Source organism: Lucilia sericata, unplaced genomic scaffold (assembly GCF_015586225.1).
Source record: "Lucilia sericata isolate MDLA Ls3-8-SP2 unplaced genomic scaffold, ASM1558622v1 Contig001055F_arrow, whole genome shotgun sequence".
In the NCBI taxonomy this organism is placed as follows: Eukaryota; Metazoa; Arthropoda; class Insecta; order Diptera; family Calliphoridae; genus Lucilia; species Lucilia sericata.
Window position 1 is genome coordinate 64,673 of NW_023995033.1, and position 14,711 is coordinate 79,383.

The 14,711-nt window shown below is 31.2% G+C and overlaps 4 protein-coding genes across 4 annotated transcripts in view; 2 read left to right on the forward strand and 2 right to left on the reverse strand.

Annotated features, from left to right (window-relative positions):
* LOC119609756 (FH1/FH2 domain-containing protein 3) overlaps positions 1 to 14,711 on the forward strand; it is a 69,491-nt gene that overhangs the window by 36,823 nt on the left and 17,957 nt on the right. Inside the window, 7 exon segments of the mRNA XM_037964659.1 lie at positions 1,297 to 1,338; positions 1,341 to 1,480; positions 1,935 to 2,162; positions 3,437 to 3,660; positions 3,738 to 3,994; positions 4,057 to 4,206; positions 8,344 to 8,548. Of these exon segments, the coding sequence (XP_037820587.1) occupies positions 1,297 to 1,338; positions 1,341 to 1,480; positions 1,935 to 2,162; positions 3,437 to 3,660; positions 3,738 to 3,994; positions 4,057 to 4,206; positions 8,344 to 8,548 (1,246 nt within the window).
* On the reverse strand, positions 8,544 to 9,115 carry LOC119609751 (acyl-CoA-binding protein homolog). Its single transcript, XM_037964654.1, has 3 exons — positions 9,059 to 9,115; positions 8,936 to 8,954; positions 8,544 to 8,878 (listed from the first exon to the last, which is right to left on the reverse strand). The coding sequence occupies exons 2-3, from the start codon at positions 8,939 to 8,941 to the stop codon at positions 8,633 to 8,635; spliced, it is 252 nt and encodes an 83-aa protein (XP_037820582.1). The 5' UTR covers positions 8,942 to 8,954; positions 9,059 to 9,115; the 3' UTR covers positions 8,544 to 8,632.
* LOC119609754 (acyl-CoA-binding protein-like) lies at positions 11,519 to 11,941 on the reverse strand. The gene is made up of 2 exons (XM_037964656.1): positions 11,848 to 11,941; positions 11,519 to 11,785 (listed from the first exon to the last, which is right to left on the reverse strand). The coding sequence occupies exons 1-2, from the start codon at positions 11,851 to 11,853 to the stop codon at positions 11,540 to 11,542; spliced, it is 252 nt and encodes an 83-aa protein (XP_037820584.1). The 5' UTR covers positions 11,854 to 11,941; the 3' UTR covers positions 11,519 to 11,539.
* Positions 12,519 to 12,939, forward strand: LOC119609755 (acyl-CoA-binding protein-like). Its single transcript, XM_037964657.1, has 2 exons — positions 12,519 to 12,573; positions 12,635 to 12,939. The coding sequence occupies exons 1-2, from the start codon at positions 12,568 to 12,570 to the stop codon at positions 12,878 to 12,880; spliced, it is 252 nt and encodes an 83-aa protein (XP_037820585.1). The 5' UTR covers positions 12,519 to 12,567; the 3' UTR covers positions 12,881 to 12,939.

Sequence of the window (14,711 nt, forward strand, 5' to 3'; positions counted from 1 at the left end):
TGTTAGTTAGTAGTTAGTTAGTTAGTTAGTTAGTTAGTTAGTTAGTTAGTTAGTTAGTTAGTAGTTAGTTAGTTAGTTAGTTAGTTAGTAGTTAGTTAGTTAGTTAGTTAGTTAGTAGTTAGTTAGTTAGTTAGTTAGTTAGTTAGTTAGTTAGTTAGTTGTTAGTTAGTTAGTTAGTTAGTTAGTTAGTTAGTTAGTTAGTTAGTTAGTTAGTTAGTTAGTTAGTTAGTTAGTTAGTTAGTTAGTTAGTTAGTTAGTTAGTTAGTTAGTTAGTTTAGTTAGTTAGTTAGTTAGTTAGTTAGTTAGTTAGTTAGTTAGTTAGTTAGTTAGTTAGTTAGTTAGTTAGTTAGTTAGTTAGTTAGTTAGTTAGTTAGTTAGTTAGTTAGTTAGTTAGTTAGTTAGTTAGTATAGTTAGTTAGTTAGTTAGTTAGTTAGTTAGTTAGTTAGTTAGTTAGTTAGTTAGTTAGTTAGTTAGTTAGTTAGTTAGTTGTTAGTTAGTTAGTTAGTTAGTGTTAGTTAGTTAGTTAGTTAGTAGTTGTTAGTTAGTTAGTAGTTAGTTAGATTAGTTAGTAGTTAGTTAGTAGTTAGTTAGTTAGTTAGTTAGTTAGTAGTTAGTAGTTAGTTCGTTAGTTAGTTAGTTAGTTAGTTAGTTAGTTAGTTAGTTAGTTAGTTAGTTAGTTAGTTAGTTAGTTAGTTAGTTAGTTAGTTAGTTAGGTAGTTAGTTAGTTAGTTAGTAGTTAGTTAGTTAGTTAGTTAGTTAGTTAGTTAGTTAGTTAGTTAGTTAGTTAGTAGTTCAAAGTGAATCGAACCCACGATCTCCGATCAATTGTTGAACTTATAGATCAGTCTGCAGTCAAAACTATTAACCCTACCCTAGAGGATCAAGGTTATATTCGAGACAATCTGCAGTCTATTGTCGAGATTATAGACCAATATAACTGCGATACTATAAACCGAACTACAGTTGAGTCTATACACTAGACTTTAGTCGAGACTGTGGATCTAACTATAGTCGGGATTATAGACTGCAATATAGTAAAGACTATAGACCAAAGTATAATCGAAACTATAAGCCAGAATATAGTCCAGACAACAACCAAGAATATAGCGTAAATCAAAACCAGGACTTTACTCGAGACCATAGACCATTCTATTATAGTAAAATCCATAGCCAAGACTGTAGCCATTTCTCAAGTCAAAACAAAAACAGGATAGTTTTAAAATATATCCCATTTCCTTCAGCTCATAATTTTTTCGTTATTCTTTGTCTTACTTAAAATTTCATTCTTTCTTTAGAAAAACTCTTGTCTGCTGAAGGAAGTGATTTGAGACGTGCCTTATCTCACTAAAACAAGTCTTCCAAGAGGATAAAGATCTTGTGCATGCCTTTGTGGCATTAGGAGGACTCAACTGTTTGGTGCGTGTTGGTAATGGTGCTGATCAAAACTATCAAAATTATATATTGCGTGCATTGGGCCAGGTAAGTGTACTACAACCAGCTAGTATTCTACATACACTGTGGCTATATGAATTACTAAATATTTATGATTATTTTTTAAAAATTTAATTTCAATGATCTATCATTCCATTATAAAACACTGAAACAGTTTTCAAACCGAAACCAAATTGCGTGTTATGATTTTTAAGTTTTTTTTCTTTACTAATAAACCATTGAACCTATATTTATTATTAATATTATTATGATGCATTTAATAATTTTAAACATCTTCACACAACATTGCGCTACACTTAATTGCAAACATTAAATTTTGTTAATTATATGTTAAATGTCGAAAAAAAAAAACAAAATACGTCTCAAAGGCAAAAGTTAAAAACTCGCATTAATCAATAATTATACTTGTGTTTTTTTATTTAATTCATTTTTTATAATTTATTTTCTATTAAAAAAGTTTTGTTAATTTCATTTTTCACAGGTGATGCTTTATGTGGATGGCATGAATGGCGTTATGAAACATGAACCCACAATGCAGTGGCTCTATTCATTAATCGCCTCAAATTATCGTTCAGTGGTTAAGACTGCATTAAAATTATTGTTGGTCTTTGTGGAATATGCTGAATCCAATTGCCATGTTTTGGTTAGTGCCATACATGCGGTGGACAAACAACAAGGCACATTGCCATGGTCAAATATTATGAGGTGTGTAGTGTGTTTTTTTCTTTTTTTTTTTTTTTTGTGTTATCTGGTTTTGTATTTCTCGTTTGTTTAACAAATAATACTAATTTTGTATTATTATGTTTATGAGTTTTATTATTAAATATTATTGTTGTTTTTTTGCATAACTATAAATGGTTAGTGTCGGCGAAATCTTAAAAAAACACTTTAAAAATTTAATGATGTGAATGAGTAATGCGAATTGAATGAAATATTTGAGAAAACAGTAATTTCATTGATAAAGTACTAGTGTAGATCGGTTCAATTGAAATGTGAAGTATACCTTAAGGAGGGCGAAAATAATTGATATGTATATAGCGTTGCCACATGGTAGTATGATCACATTTTCCTTATTAAATAGATCGCTGTTGTAGTCTATAGTCTAGCCTATAGTCTAGTCTATAGTCTAGTCTATAGTCTAGTCTAGTCTATAGTCTAGTCTAGTCTATAGTCTAGTCTAGTCTATAGTCTAGTCTATAGTCTAGTCTATAGTCTAGTCTATAGTCTAGTCTATAGTCTAGTCTATAGTCTAGTCTATAGTCTAGTCTATAGTCTAGTCTATAGTCTAGTCTATAGTCTAGTCTATAGTCTAGTCTATCGTCTAGTCTATAGTCTAGTCTATAGTCTAGTCTATAGTCTAGTCTATAGTCTAGTCTATAGTCTAGTCTATAGTCTAGTCTATAGTCTAGTCTATAGTCTAGTCTATAGTCTAGTCTATAGTCTAGTCTATAGTCTAGTCTATAGTCTAGTCTATAGTCTAGTCTATAGTCTAGTCTATAGTCTAGTCTATAGTCTAGTCTATAGTCTAGTCTATAGTCTAGTCTATAGTCTAGTCTATAGTCTAGTCTATAGTCTAGTAGTCTAGTTTCTATAGTCTAGTCTATAGTCTTGTCTATAGTCTAGTCTATAGTCTAGTCTATTGCCTAGTCTAGTCTATAGTCTAGTCTATTGCCTAGTCTAGTCTATAGTCTAGTCTGTTAGTCTAGTCTATAGTCTAGTCTATAGTATAGTCTATTGTCTATTGTGTCTTCTCTGTTATTTAATCAATAGTCTAGTTTTCAGTCTAATTAGTAGTTTTCTTTTTTGTCAAGTATTAGCCTGGACTAAAGTCTAATCTATAGTCTGAACTATAGTCGAGTATATAGTCATTGGATAATCGGTTGTAGGCAGAGAAAAGTTGCAATTTATTATAATTTTTCAACTCTAATTCCAAAAAATGTATGAACCACTTTTCAAATTGTTCTTTTTTACTCAACATTTCAGACTTTTTTAAAAGACTACGATAATGCCGATGCTGAATTGGTAATATATGCTGCTTCGCTTATCAATAAAACCCTAGAGGGTTTAAATGATCAAGATAGTTTTTACGATGAAAGTGATTTGTTGGAACAACAAGGTATGGAATCTGTGATACAACATTATATGTCCAAACCGGGAACGGATATGGATCTATTAAATCAATTGCAACTTTATGAAGCAGTATTGAAGTAAGTGTGGTTACGGTTTTTTTTATTCCATATTTAAGAAAAGATTATTATTTAAATTTATTTCTATTTTTTTTTAGATTTGAAGACGGTGAATCGGATGGTACCCGACTGCCCGACAACACTTTACGTAAGACTCAACGTTTTCGCAGTTCTACCGATACGGCTGAACGTCGAAAATCAAGACGTCATAGCACGGGCACTAGTCCTGGTAATATAAATAAAGTCCTACCCACTCATATGCGCTTAACACCCACCCAACCGGCCTTGGATGAGGATAGTTCGAGTTCAACGAATTCGGCGGAATTTAGTGGTGGGGTTTTTGCGGAAAAGAAACGTGAGTAGAGAGAAATTTGTTAAACTTCGGAAATTTCTTAAGTGGTTTTTTTTCAATTTTAGCCCGTGATGGTGCTGGTGTTACACCTGGTCTCAGACGTCGTCGTGAACGAGCCGAGAGACATCGTAGTTTCCTTAAAGAGCAACAGGAAGCTGCTGCAGCGGTGGCTGCTAATGGTTATATGAATTCGGCCGATAAAAGAGAAGATATGGGTAAGTTTTCTCCCCAAAAAACAATAAATACTATATAATAACTCTTGTGTTGTTTAAGAAATCATTCTAATTTTGGTTTTTCAAAAAATTTTATAAAAAAAATCAACATAATTTAACCCCTTTATCCTTCTACCGCCATATCATCCATGTGTAATCACTCTACATTTTTTCTTTCTTTTGTTTTGTTTTCGTTTTCGTTTCCGTTTTTTTGTTGTTGTTTTTCCTATTTAAACAAAATAAAATGTCATTTCACAAATTTTGTATTGGCTCGTTTAACGGAAAAAAAATCATGTGAATGCTTATCAAATCCCCCTCGTTCAAAAGGACAACTTGTTACCGCCATACCAGTGACATTGAAAAATGGCGACAGTCCGCCAGAATCATTAAATATCATAAATGAGAATAATTGCAATTACAATAATAACAACAATCATATCACCAATACCAACAACCACAATAATAATAATAATTTCAAACATTCTTATCAAATCAATAGTAATAATAATAATAACAATACAATCAATCATTCTAATGTTAATGCCAATTTAAATGTCATTGTCAATGCAACTGCCAATGCAAATGCTACTAACAATAACAATGCTCTTATAACCAACAATCACAACAACCACCACATCATTACCAATTCCAATACTACAACACACAACAACAATCACATCAATCTATTGAGTCCAACGAAACAATTATTGGGTACCAATACCATTTCAATTATCAACAATTCCTTTGATAAATCCAATACAAATAAATTGCAACATCATCAACACCACCTCAACCACCATGTTAATGCTACCGCAGCTACATCACCAGCGGCGGAATTTTACAATAAGAAAAATCTATTCATGGAACGTAATGCCACTGTCATCAATGGCCTCATGAAGAATATTCAACGTCACAATGTCACCGCAGAGACAAATAATCTGGAGGGAGTTGCAGTCGTTAATGGAACGAATCTTCATGCCAATCACTGTGATAATGTTGTAAATTATAAGAAATTTGAAAATGATGCGAATCGTTTGAACACCTACTACAATCAAATCAACAATAGTACACCAAAGAATCAACTACAACACCAACAATCTATACAGTCACCCACCACCACGACCACCTCGCCTATAAAACACAATTTATCCTCTCTAAATTCAAGTCCAAAGAAAACTTTAAATTCTACCACAACTTCTACAGCAATGACTAATCCTACTTTAGCATCTGGTTTTGATTATATACCTCAAACCTCTACACCCCATACTACGCCTGTGAAAGCCTCAGCAACAACAACAACAACAATGGAGGATAATATAACAACAGCAACAACATATAGTACCCCTTCAACAACACGACAGCGCGTTATGTCACCTACAGTTTCATATCCTGTACAAAATGCTTATAATAACACAATAACGACCACAACATCAGTGGCACCACCGCCTCCACCTCCGCCACCTCCACCACCAGATTTATGGGGTTATGCTAATAATATGCGAATGCCTCCACCGCCTCCACCTCCACCACCACCACCTTATTTTTACCACCAACACAGCAACAATATGAGCTACAATCAAAATACAACTACTAATAATATAATTCCAAATTCCAATCAAGCCAATAACGCGGTAAATACTACTAATAATAATCTTAACAGCAACAGTGATCAACCAGTTGATCTATTACAAATTAATGGTAAGTTCTTTTTTTAGGTTAAATAAACAGGGAGATTTAAAAATTGCAATTGCAAAGACAGGAGATTATATTCGCTTCGCTTCACTTCTATTTCTCTTTTATTGATTTCCCAAGATATATATTTTGTTATAGGTATCTCTCCAGCGATCTTTTTCCTAGAGAGAACTGTTAACTGATCTCTTTAGTGATGTATTTCATAAAGAAATTTATGATCTGATCTTTTCAACCATTTATTATTATTTTTTTTAGCTGATCTCTTCAGCGACACACTATCTAATGAAAATTGTTAGCTGGTATTTTTAGCGATCTGTTTCCTATAGTTAAATTTTAACTGATCTCTTCTGCGAACTGTTTTATTTAGGAAATTGTGGTCTGATCACTTCAGCGATCTTTTCCCATAAAATGTGAGCAGATTCCTTGAGCGATCTGTTTCCCAAAGAAATTGTTAGCGTTCTGCTTCATATAGGAAATTGTAATAGATCTGTTCAGCGATATGAGCAGATTCCTTGACTAATCTGTTTCCCAAAGAAATTGTTAGCTGATCTTTACAGTGATCTGTTCCCTACATGCAATTTTTAAATGATCCATTCCTTGGCCTAAACATGAAGCAAATTTGTGGGCAGAAACTGTCCACTGATCTTTTCAGTAATTTGAGAGCTGATCTCTTCAGCGTTCTATTTCTTATAGAAAATTGTATGCTGTATCTAAAGGAAATTGTTAGCTGATCATTTTAGCGATCTGTTTCCTATAGTAAAATTTAAACTGATCTCTACTTCAAACTGTCGTATAGATAATTGAGTGCTGATCACATCAGTTATCTTTTTCGTATAGAATCAGATCCCTTGAGCGATTTGTTTCCCAAAGGAAATAGTTAGCTGATCTTATCATTGATCTTGTTTCCTATAGGAAATTTTTAGCTGATCTATTTCCAGAGCTGTTTCATGAAGGAAATTTGTGGACTAAAGTTGTCTACTGATCCCTTTAGTGATTTATTTCTTAATTCTAAATTCGAGAGCAGTTCTCTTCAGCAATCTATTGCTTATAGAAAATTATATGCTGATCTCTTCAGCGATCTATTATTTAAAACAAATTATAAGAGAAATCTGTTTTATAAAAGAAATCGTTATCTGATCTGTTTCCTAAAGCAATGTTTAGATTATCTATTCCTCGACCTGCTTAATGAAGGTAATTTATTAGCAAAACTCTTTAACGATCCTTTTACTAAAGGGAATAGTGATCTGCTATGTTCAGTGATCTGTCTCCTATAGGAAATTGCTAGTTGATTTCTTCCACAAACTATTTCCTATAAAAAATTTCAAGGTGATCTCTTCCGCAATCTATGAGCGTATCTCTTAAACGTTCAGTTTCCTATAAGAAATTGTGAGCTGATCTCCTAGGCGATCTGTTCCTTATAGGAAATTGTGATCCGATCTGTTCAGCGATGAGTTTACTATACTAAATTATGAGTAAACGTCTTTAAAGATCTGTTTCCTATAGCAAATTGAGAGCTAATCTCTTCAGCAAACTGTTTCCGATAGAAAACTATGAGCTGATTTCTTAGGTGATCTGTTACTTATAGTAAATTGTGCACTGATCTGTTCAGCGATGAGGTTCCCATAGGAATTTGTGAGTTAATATCTTTAAAGATCTGTATTCTATAGGAAATTGAGAGCTAATCTCTTCAGCAATCTGTCTGCGATAGAAAACTATGAGCTGATCTCTTAGGTGATCTCTTACTTATAGTAAATTGTGCACTGATCTGTTCAGCGATGAGGTTCCCATAGGAAATTGTTAATCTCTTTAAAGATCTGTATTATATAGGAAATTGAGAGCTAATCTCTTCAGCAATCTGTTTGCGATAGAAAACTATGAGCTGATCTCTTAGGTGATCAGGTACTTATAGTCAATTGTGCACTGATCTGTTCAGCAATGAGTTTCCTATAGGAAATTTTGAGTTAATCTCTTTAAAGATCTGTATCTTAGAGAAAATTGAGAGGTAATCTGAGATCTGTTTCTGATATCATTTCAGCATTCTGCTTTCTATAAGATATTTTTTCCTACAGGAAATTGTGAATTAATCTCTTCAGCGATCTGTTTCATTTAGGTAACTATGAGGTGATCTGCAGTGATCTGCTTCTTATAAGAAATTTGAACCGATCTATTTGGCGATCTGCCTTAAAAGAAATTAAAACTCCTTTTCCTTGTCTTTGCAATTGTAATTTGTCTCCTTTTAAAATATTTAAACGTTTTAATTCATTCATATTCATATTTTTTAACTATATTGCGGCTTAATAATGCAATTAATTAACGATCAGCATCAATATATGTTTTAACATTATTTTTACTTTCTCTATAAACTATTTATTTAAAAAAAATGTTTTAAATTTCCTTCCACCCCCCAAAACTATAACTTAAACTAATTATCTATCGATTTCCCACTAGAATCCGATAATGAGGATAAAAAACTGTTACTACAACTAAAACGTGATCACACTGTTAAAGATTTAACCCAGAAACTATGTAATTTACCCACAAGTCCTACACAGGATGATAAATTACAAAACCGTATTGTTGGCGATATGTCGGGTTTAATATCGAAAGCGAAAGAGGGTCTGGCAAAGAGTAAAAGTAAAGGCGAAATGTCAAGGTGAGTGTGTAGTTTTAGAACAATTATTTTATTTATCACATATTTACAGGGTCCTAGTCATTAAAAAGAAGTCTAATCCATAATTTAAGCATAAAGAGGAGCATATTTCTCATAGGCAGCAATATAAGCAGCCTTGGCAGCATCTTGGCTCATGCCCTTATGGCTGTTCCAGGCTTCCCATTTGGCTTTGTTCTTCAAGTCCAAAACACCGGGTTTATCGCTGTTGCAATCGCCAGCGGTGGCTTGTTTGTAAAGACCATAGAATTCCAAGAATACATTATCTGGGGGAGTCTTGGTGAAAGACTTGGCTTTTTCGGTAGCGGTGTCGAACTAGAAAAGAAAATTTTTGCTTTCAAATCAATCAATTTCAGATATGTTCAAACTTACATCCATGTTTGTTTAAATTCTGTTTAGAAAAAGGTCCCCAAATGGTGGCAGGAAATTGAAATGTAAAAATTAATTTTTAAAAATTTATTGGCTTTTATAAAATGTAGATTTCTTTTAACTTACCACTTGTCGTTTACACTAAAGTGTTAATGAATATGTGGGTAATTGTTTCAAATTCAATTATTTATATAGTTTAGTGATATAGCTTTCCTATTAAATTTAATATGTTGTTTAGCTTATCAGGAAGTATGTTGTTGTTTCTTATATGTTTATGATCTTCTATGCTTTTTGTGATAAGTTTTTATTTCCTTTTTTTTTTTAAATTTGATAAAATGCAAAATTGATATTCATAATATTTATTCAAATTGCGATCGATTATTATTAAGCGATAAAAGTGATTATTTTAAGTTTCTTACGTAGTTATTAGAATTTAAAAGATTATTTTAATAGAAAAACATTTGATATAACTAGCTATCAGTTTCCTTTGTGCAATTTTGAGGGGGTCAAGCGATCAGTTTTCTTTAGCGAGCAAGTTCTTTTCTAAGTTATTTAGCAACGTTTGAAATTTTAACGGATCTCTTTATCGATCAATTTGTTTAAGAAAATTTGTATCTGACCTCTTCAGCGATCAGTTTATTTTAGGAAATTTAAAGCTAATCTTTTCAGCGATCAGTTTCATTTAAAAAATTTGCATTTGATTTCTTCAGGAATCAATTACATTTAGTATATTTAGATCTGATCTTTTTAGATATTACTTTCCTTTGAAACATTTTGAGCAGAATATTTAGAGATAATCTTTTCAGCGATCACTTTAATATGGATCTGATATCTGCAGCGATCAATTTCGTTTCGGATATTTAGTTCTAGTATTTTTAGCGATCACTTTCCTTTGGAACATATCATTTAAAATTTTAGCTGATATCTTTAGCGATCGATTTGTTTAAGAAAATTTTTATCTCAACTTTTCAGCGATCATTTTTTTTTTTTTTTTTTTTTTTTTTTTTTTTTTTTTTTGTAAATTTAGAGCATAACTTTTTAACGATCAGTTAGTTTCCTTTAAGAAATTTGCATTTGATTTCTTCAGAGATCAATTTCCTTTAGGATATTTAGATCTGATCTATTTAGCGATCACTTTCCTTTGAAACACTTTGTGCTGATCTCTTCAGCGAGTAGTTTCCTTTAGGGCATTTAAAACATGTTATTCAGTAATCACTATCCTTTCGGAAATTTTATACCATACTTTTTAGCGATCACAATTCTTGAGGAAATCTCTTCAGTGATTATAGTTTCTTAAGGAAATTTAAAGCTAATCTTTTTAACGATCACTTTAATTTGGAAGATTTTGTGTAGATCTGATCTCTTTAACGATCAATTTCCTTCATGATATTTAGATGTGATCTTTTTAGCGATCACTTTCTTTTGGAACATTTCAGCGAACGCTGAGCTTATCTTTTCAGCGATCAGTTCTGTTTAGGAAATTTAGTTCTTATCCTTTTTAGAGATCACTTTTCTTTTGGAAAAAAAATTTAATGTTGCGATCGAATTTCTTTTGGAATAATCTCTTCATCGATCAGTTTTTTTTTAAGAAAATCTTTTCTGCGATCAGTTTGCTTTAATAAATTTTGTGTTGATCTGAGGTGATGTTTTAACGATCACTTTCTTTTGGAACATTTCAGCGACCGCTGAGCTTATCTTTTAAGCGATCAGTTCTGTTTAGGAAATTTAGGGCTTATCCCTTTTAGAGATCACTTTTCTTTTGGAAATTTAATGTCGTTCTTTTTAGCGATCGGATTCTTTAGGAGTTATCTTTAGCGTTCAGTCATAATGAACATTTTGATCGGACCTCTTCATCGATCAGTTTTTTTTTAAAGAAAATATTTTCTGCGATCAGTTTAGGAAATTATATGTTAATCTTTTAACGATCACTAAGCTGCCATTAGTTTTCTTTATGAAATTTAAAGCTTATGTATTCAGAGATAAGTTTCCTTTAGGAAATTTTGAGCTTATCTCTTCTGCGAGAATATTTAGAGCTGCTATTTTTAGCGATCACTAAACTTTTAAAAATTTTGACCTTCATCATTGATCACTTTTCTTTATAAAATTTGAAGCTGATCTCTTCAACAATCATTTTCCTTTGGACTATTTCGAGCTGCTAGTTTTAGCTATAACCTAACTTTTGGAATTTTTGATCTTATCTCTTCATTGATTGATCTTTATGAAACGTTGAGCTGATCTATCTCTAGAATAATTAAATCTGATCATTTTAAAGATCAGATTTATTATCGAATTTCTGCTTGATGCTTTAAACTCTAACTATTTCTTTAAATTTATAGAAATTTTGAAAAAGAAAACTTAAAGTGATCACTTTAATAGAAATTTTAATGTAAACTTCTTTTAATATTTAGTAGCAGACCCTTAACACATTTTATGGACTTTGCCAATATTTTTTATTAATTATCTTGTTTTCAAATTGTGCTTGCACTTAATTTAAATTCTAGATAATGTCTTATCACTTAAAAACACACTTGCAATTTTTGTATTAATAATTAAATTTTAAACAATTTATTAAAAAAATTTCTTTCGACATAAACAAAATTTAAAAGTTTAAGCATATTTAGGAGCATATTTCTGATAGACAGCAATATAGGCCTGTTGGGCGGCCTCCTGAGACATACCCTGATGTCTTACCCAGGCATCATATTTAGCTTTGGCAGTCAAATCGGTTACACCAGGTTTGGCAATGTTGCAATCACCTACAGTGGCTTGTTTATAGAGACCATAGAATTCCAAAAATTCCTCATTGGTGGGTTTCTTGGTGAAGGCTTTGGCTTTTTCGCAGGCAGTGTTGAACTAAAGGTATAGAAATATTTGAATTAAAAATTCGATATATTTTTGGACCCAGAAATACTTACATCCATTTTGAATATGAGTTATTCCTTTGGTCTTTACTATTGTTAGACAATTTTGAACTGTATCTCTTGCTGTGATTTTCTAGAGTTTTTATAGTCGTTTGTTAGAAGCTTTAGTAGCTGCCGTATTATAGGTTTAAATCTTATCACCTGATTATCTATTTGATTTATTGTAACCTAATAAATCATTGCATTTAATACAAAGTTAATAAATTTGATTTTTATGTTGGGTAATTTTGTTGGTTAAAATAAAATGGTCTTTAAATATTTAACTAAAAAGCTATAAGTTCTAGGAAATCATGCTGAACAAATTACATAATTCTTAGCACTACGAATTGATAGAAATTTTCAATATGAACAGTACAAGAAGTTCCATAATTTTGGTTAACACTTTACAGAATAAATATAACCTAGTTATAGGAAATTTAAAACTGATCTTCGCATCGATCTTTTTCCTTTAAAACTATGAGTCGACTTTTTAGAGATCGCTTTCCTATAGGAAATAAAAATCATATTAATGAAATGCAATGATTTATTGAGTTCCAATAAATCAAATAGATAATCCAAAGATAACATTTAACTTTATAATACAGGAATTACTAACACTTCTAGAAATCGAAAACAATGCTATAAAAACTCAAGAAAGTCTTAGCAATAGCTACAGTTCAAAATTGTATTGCAATTGTAAAGATCAAAGTAATTAGTCCAAAACTTTAAAACAAAATGGATGTAAGTATTTTTAGGCCCAAAAAAGTCGTACTTTTATATGAAATATTTACTTTTCCTATAGTTCAATACTGCCTGCGAAAAAGCCAAAGCTTTCACCAAGAAACCTACAAATGAGGAATTTTTAGAATTCTATGGTCTTTACAAACAAGCCACTGTGGGTGATTGCAACATTGCCAAACCTGGTGTAACAGATTTGACTGCCAAAGCTAAATACGATGCCTGGGTTAGACATCAGGGTATGTCTCAGGATGCCGCCAAACAGGCCTATATTGCTGTCTACCAAAAATATGCTCCCAAATATGCTTAAATTTTGAACTAATTTTTACGGAAAATAAAAATTTTGAATAAAATGTAACAAAAATAAAATTACTAAAATATAATTTTACAACAAAACATTTCATAAAGAAAAATCCTTTAAATGCTATACGATCCGCTGCCTCAGAGAATTTATTAGATTTCATATTTAGCTGTTGAACGATCGAAATATCTGAAAGGTATTTTTTTACCTTTTGGTTTAAGAATTCCTTAAGGAAACTGATCAAAATTGATCACTTGAGAGTAACAGCTCAAATAGATCGCTAAACAGATCAGCTAAAAATGTTTCTTAATTAAATTATGGACATTACTATTATGTTCATAGTAAGATTACATTTGTTTCATTCGATCGTTGAATGTAATTCCTATAGAAAATTGAGAGTTGATCTTTCCAGCAGTTAATTTCCTTAACAAAAATGCGAGATCTTTTCATAGTTCTATTGTGAGTCTATCTCTTGAGCGATCTATTTACTAAGGAAAATAGCTAGACGATCGGTTTTACCTTACATATCGTATAAGAAACTGTTTACAATTGTGATACGATCTCTTTAACGATCTTCTTGATTTTCTCATCTTTTGTAAATGGCGGCTATAGAGAATTTTGAGCTGATTTAAAAAAGTATTTACCCAAAATTTTTCCAACTGCCGGGTAAATAACGGGCGGAATACCATGTTACCAAATTGACACCAAACTGTTTATAATTTTTCAATACACTCCGTTGTCAAAATATGTATATACATCAGGCATGGGGGGTAAGATTACACAAAGTAATTAATTACAAGGTCAATTACAATTACTTGTAATGTGTAATTGAAAAATAACCAATTACAATTACTTATAATTGTAATTGAAAATTTTCCAATTACAATTACTTGTAATGTGTAATTGACAAATAACTAATTACAATTATTTGTAATAATTACAATTATTTGTAATTGTAATGGAATTTCTTCAATTACAATTACAAGTAACTGTATTTGGCAAAACTTCAATTACAATTACAAGTAATTGTAATTGGCAAAACTTCAATTACAATTAAAAATAATTGTAATTGGCAAAACTTCAATTACAATTACATGTAATTGTAATTGGTAATGCTTCAATTACAATTACTTCAATTGTAATTGAAAATGTAGTCATTACCCCCAAGCCTGATATACATACGTACGACAACACTATGTAATGTTGACAACATTGTAACAATTCGTTGTCGAAATCTAAATTTTATACACATCCGTTGTCTAAATGTTAACAAACGTAGTAAGCTCACTATTGACAAACAATCCGTTGCCAATAGTGAGCTTACCACGTTTGTTAACATTTAGACAACGGATGTGTATAAAGTTTATATTTCGACAACGAATAGAACGACAACGTTGCGTTGTCAACATTACATAGTGTTGTCGCACGTATGTTGACAACGGATGTTATTGAAAAATTATAAACTCTTTGGTGTCAAATTGGTACCAGGCATGTATATTTCTTTGAAATTATCGGCAATGTGTTTCTTATAGACATTTTAAGAGATCTATTTTCTTTAAGAGATTTTGAGATAAACTTCTCAGCAATCTATTTGCTTTAGAAAATGATCATCAGAAAGTAATGATCTTTATCTTTTTTACAAACTATTTTCTATAAGATTTCATCAGTTCTATTATTTCTTTTAAGAACTGATTTTCTTCTATAGATCTCCTATATATTCATCACAAATGAATATGACTTTTAACTAAAAAAAACTTTCTTTTCAAACTCACTGTATGTTATAATAACCTAACTTCTCTTTTAAGTTTTTTTTTTAAATATTTATCAACTACTGTCATTT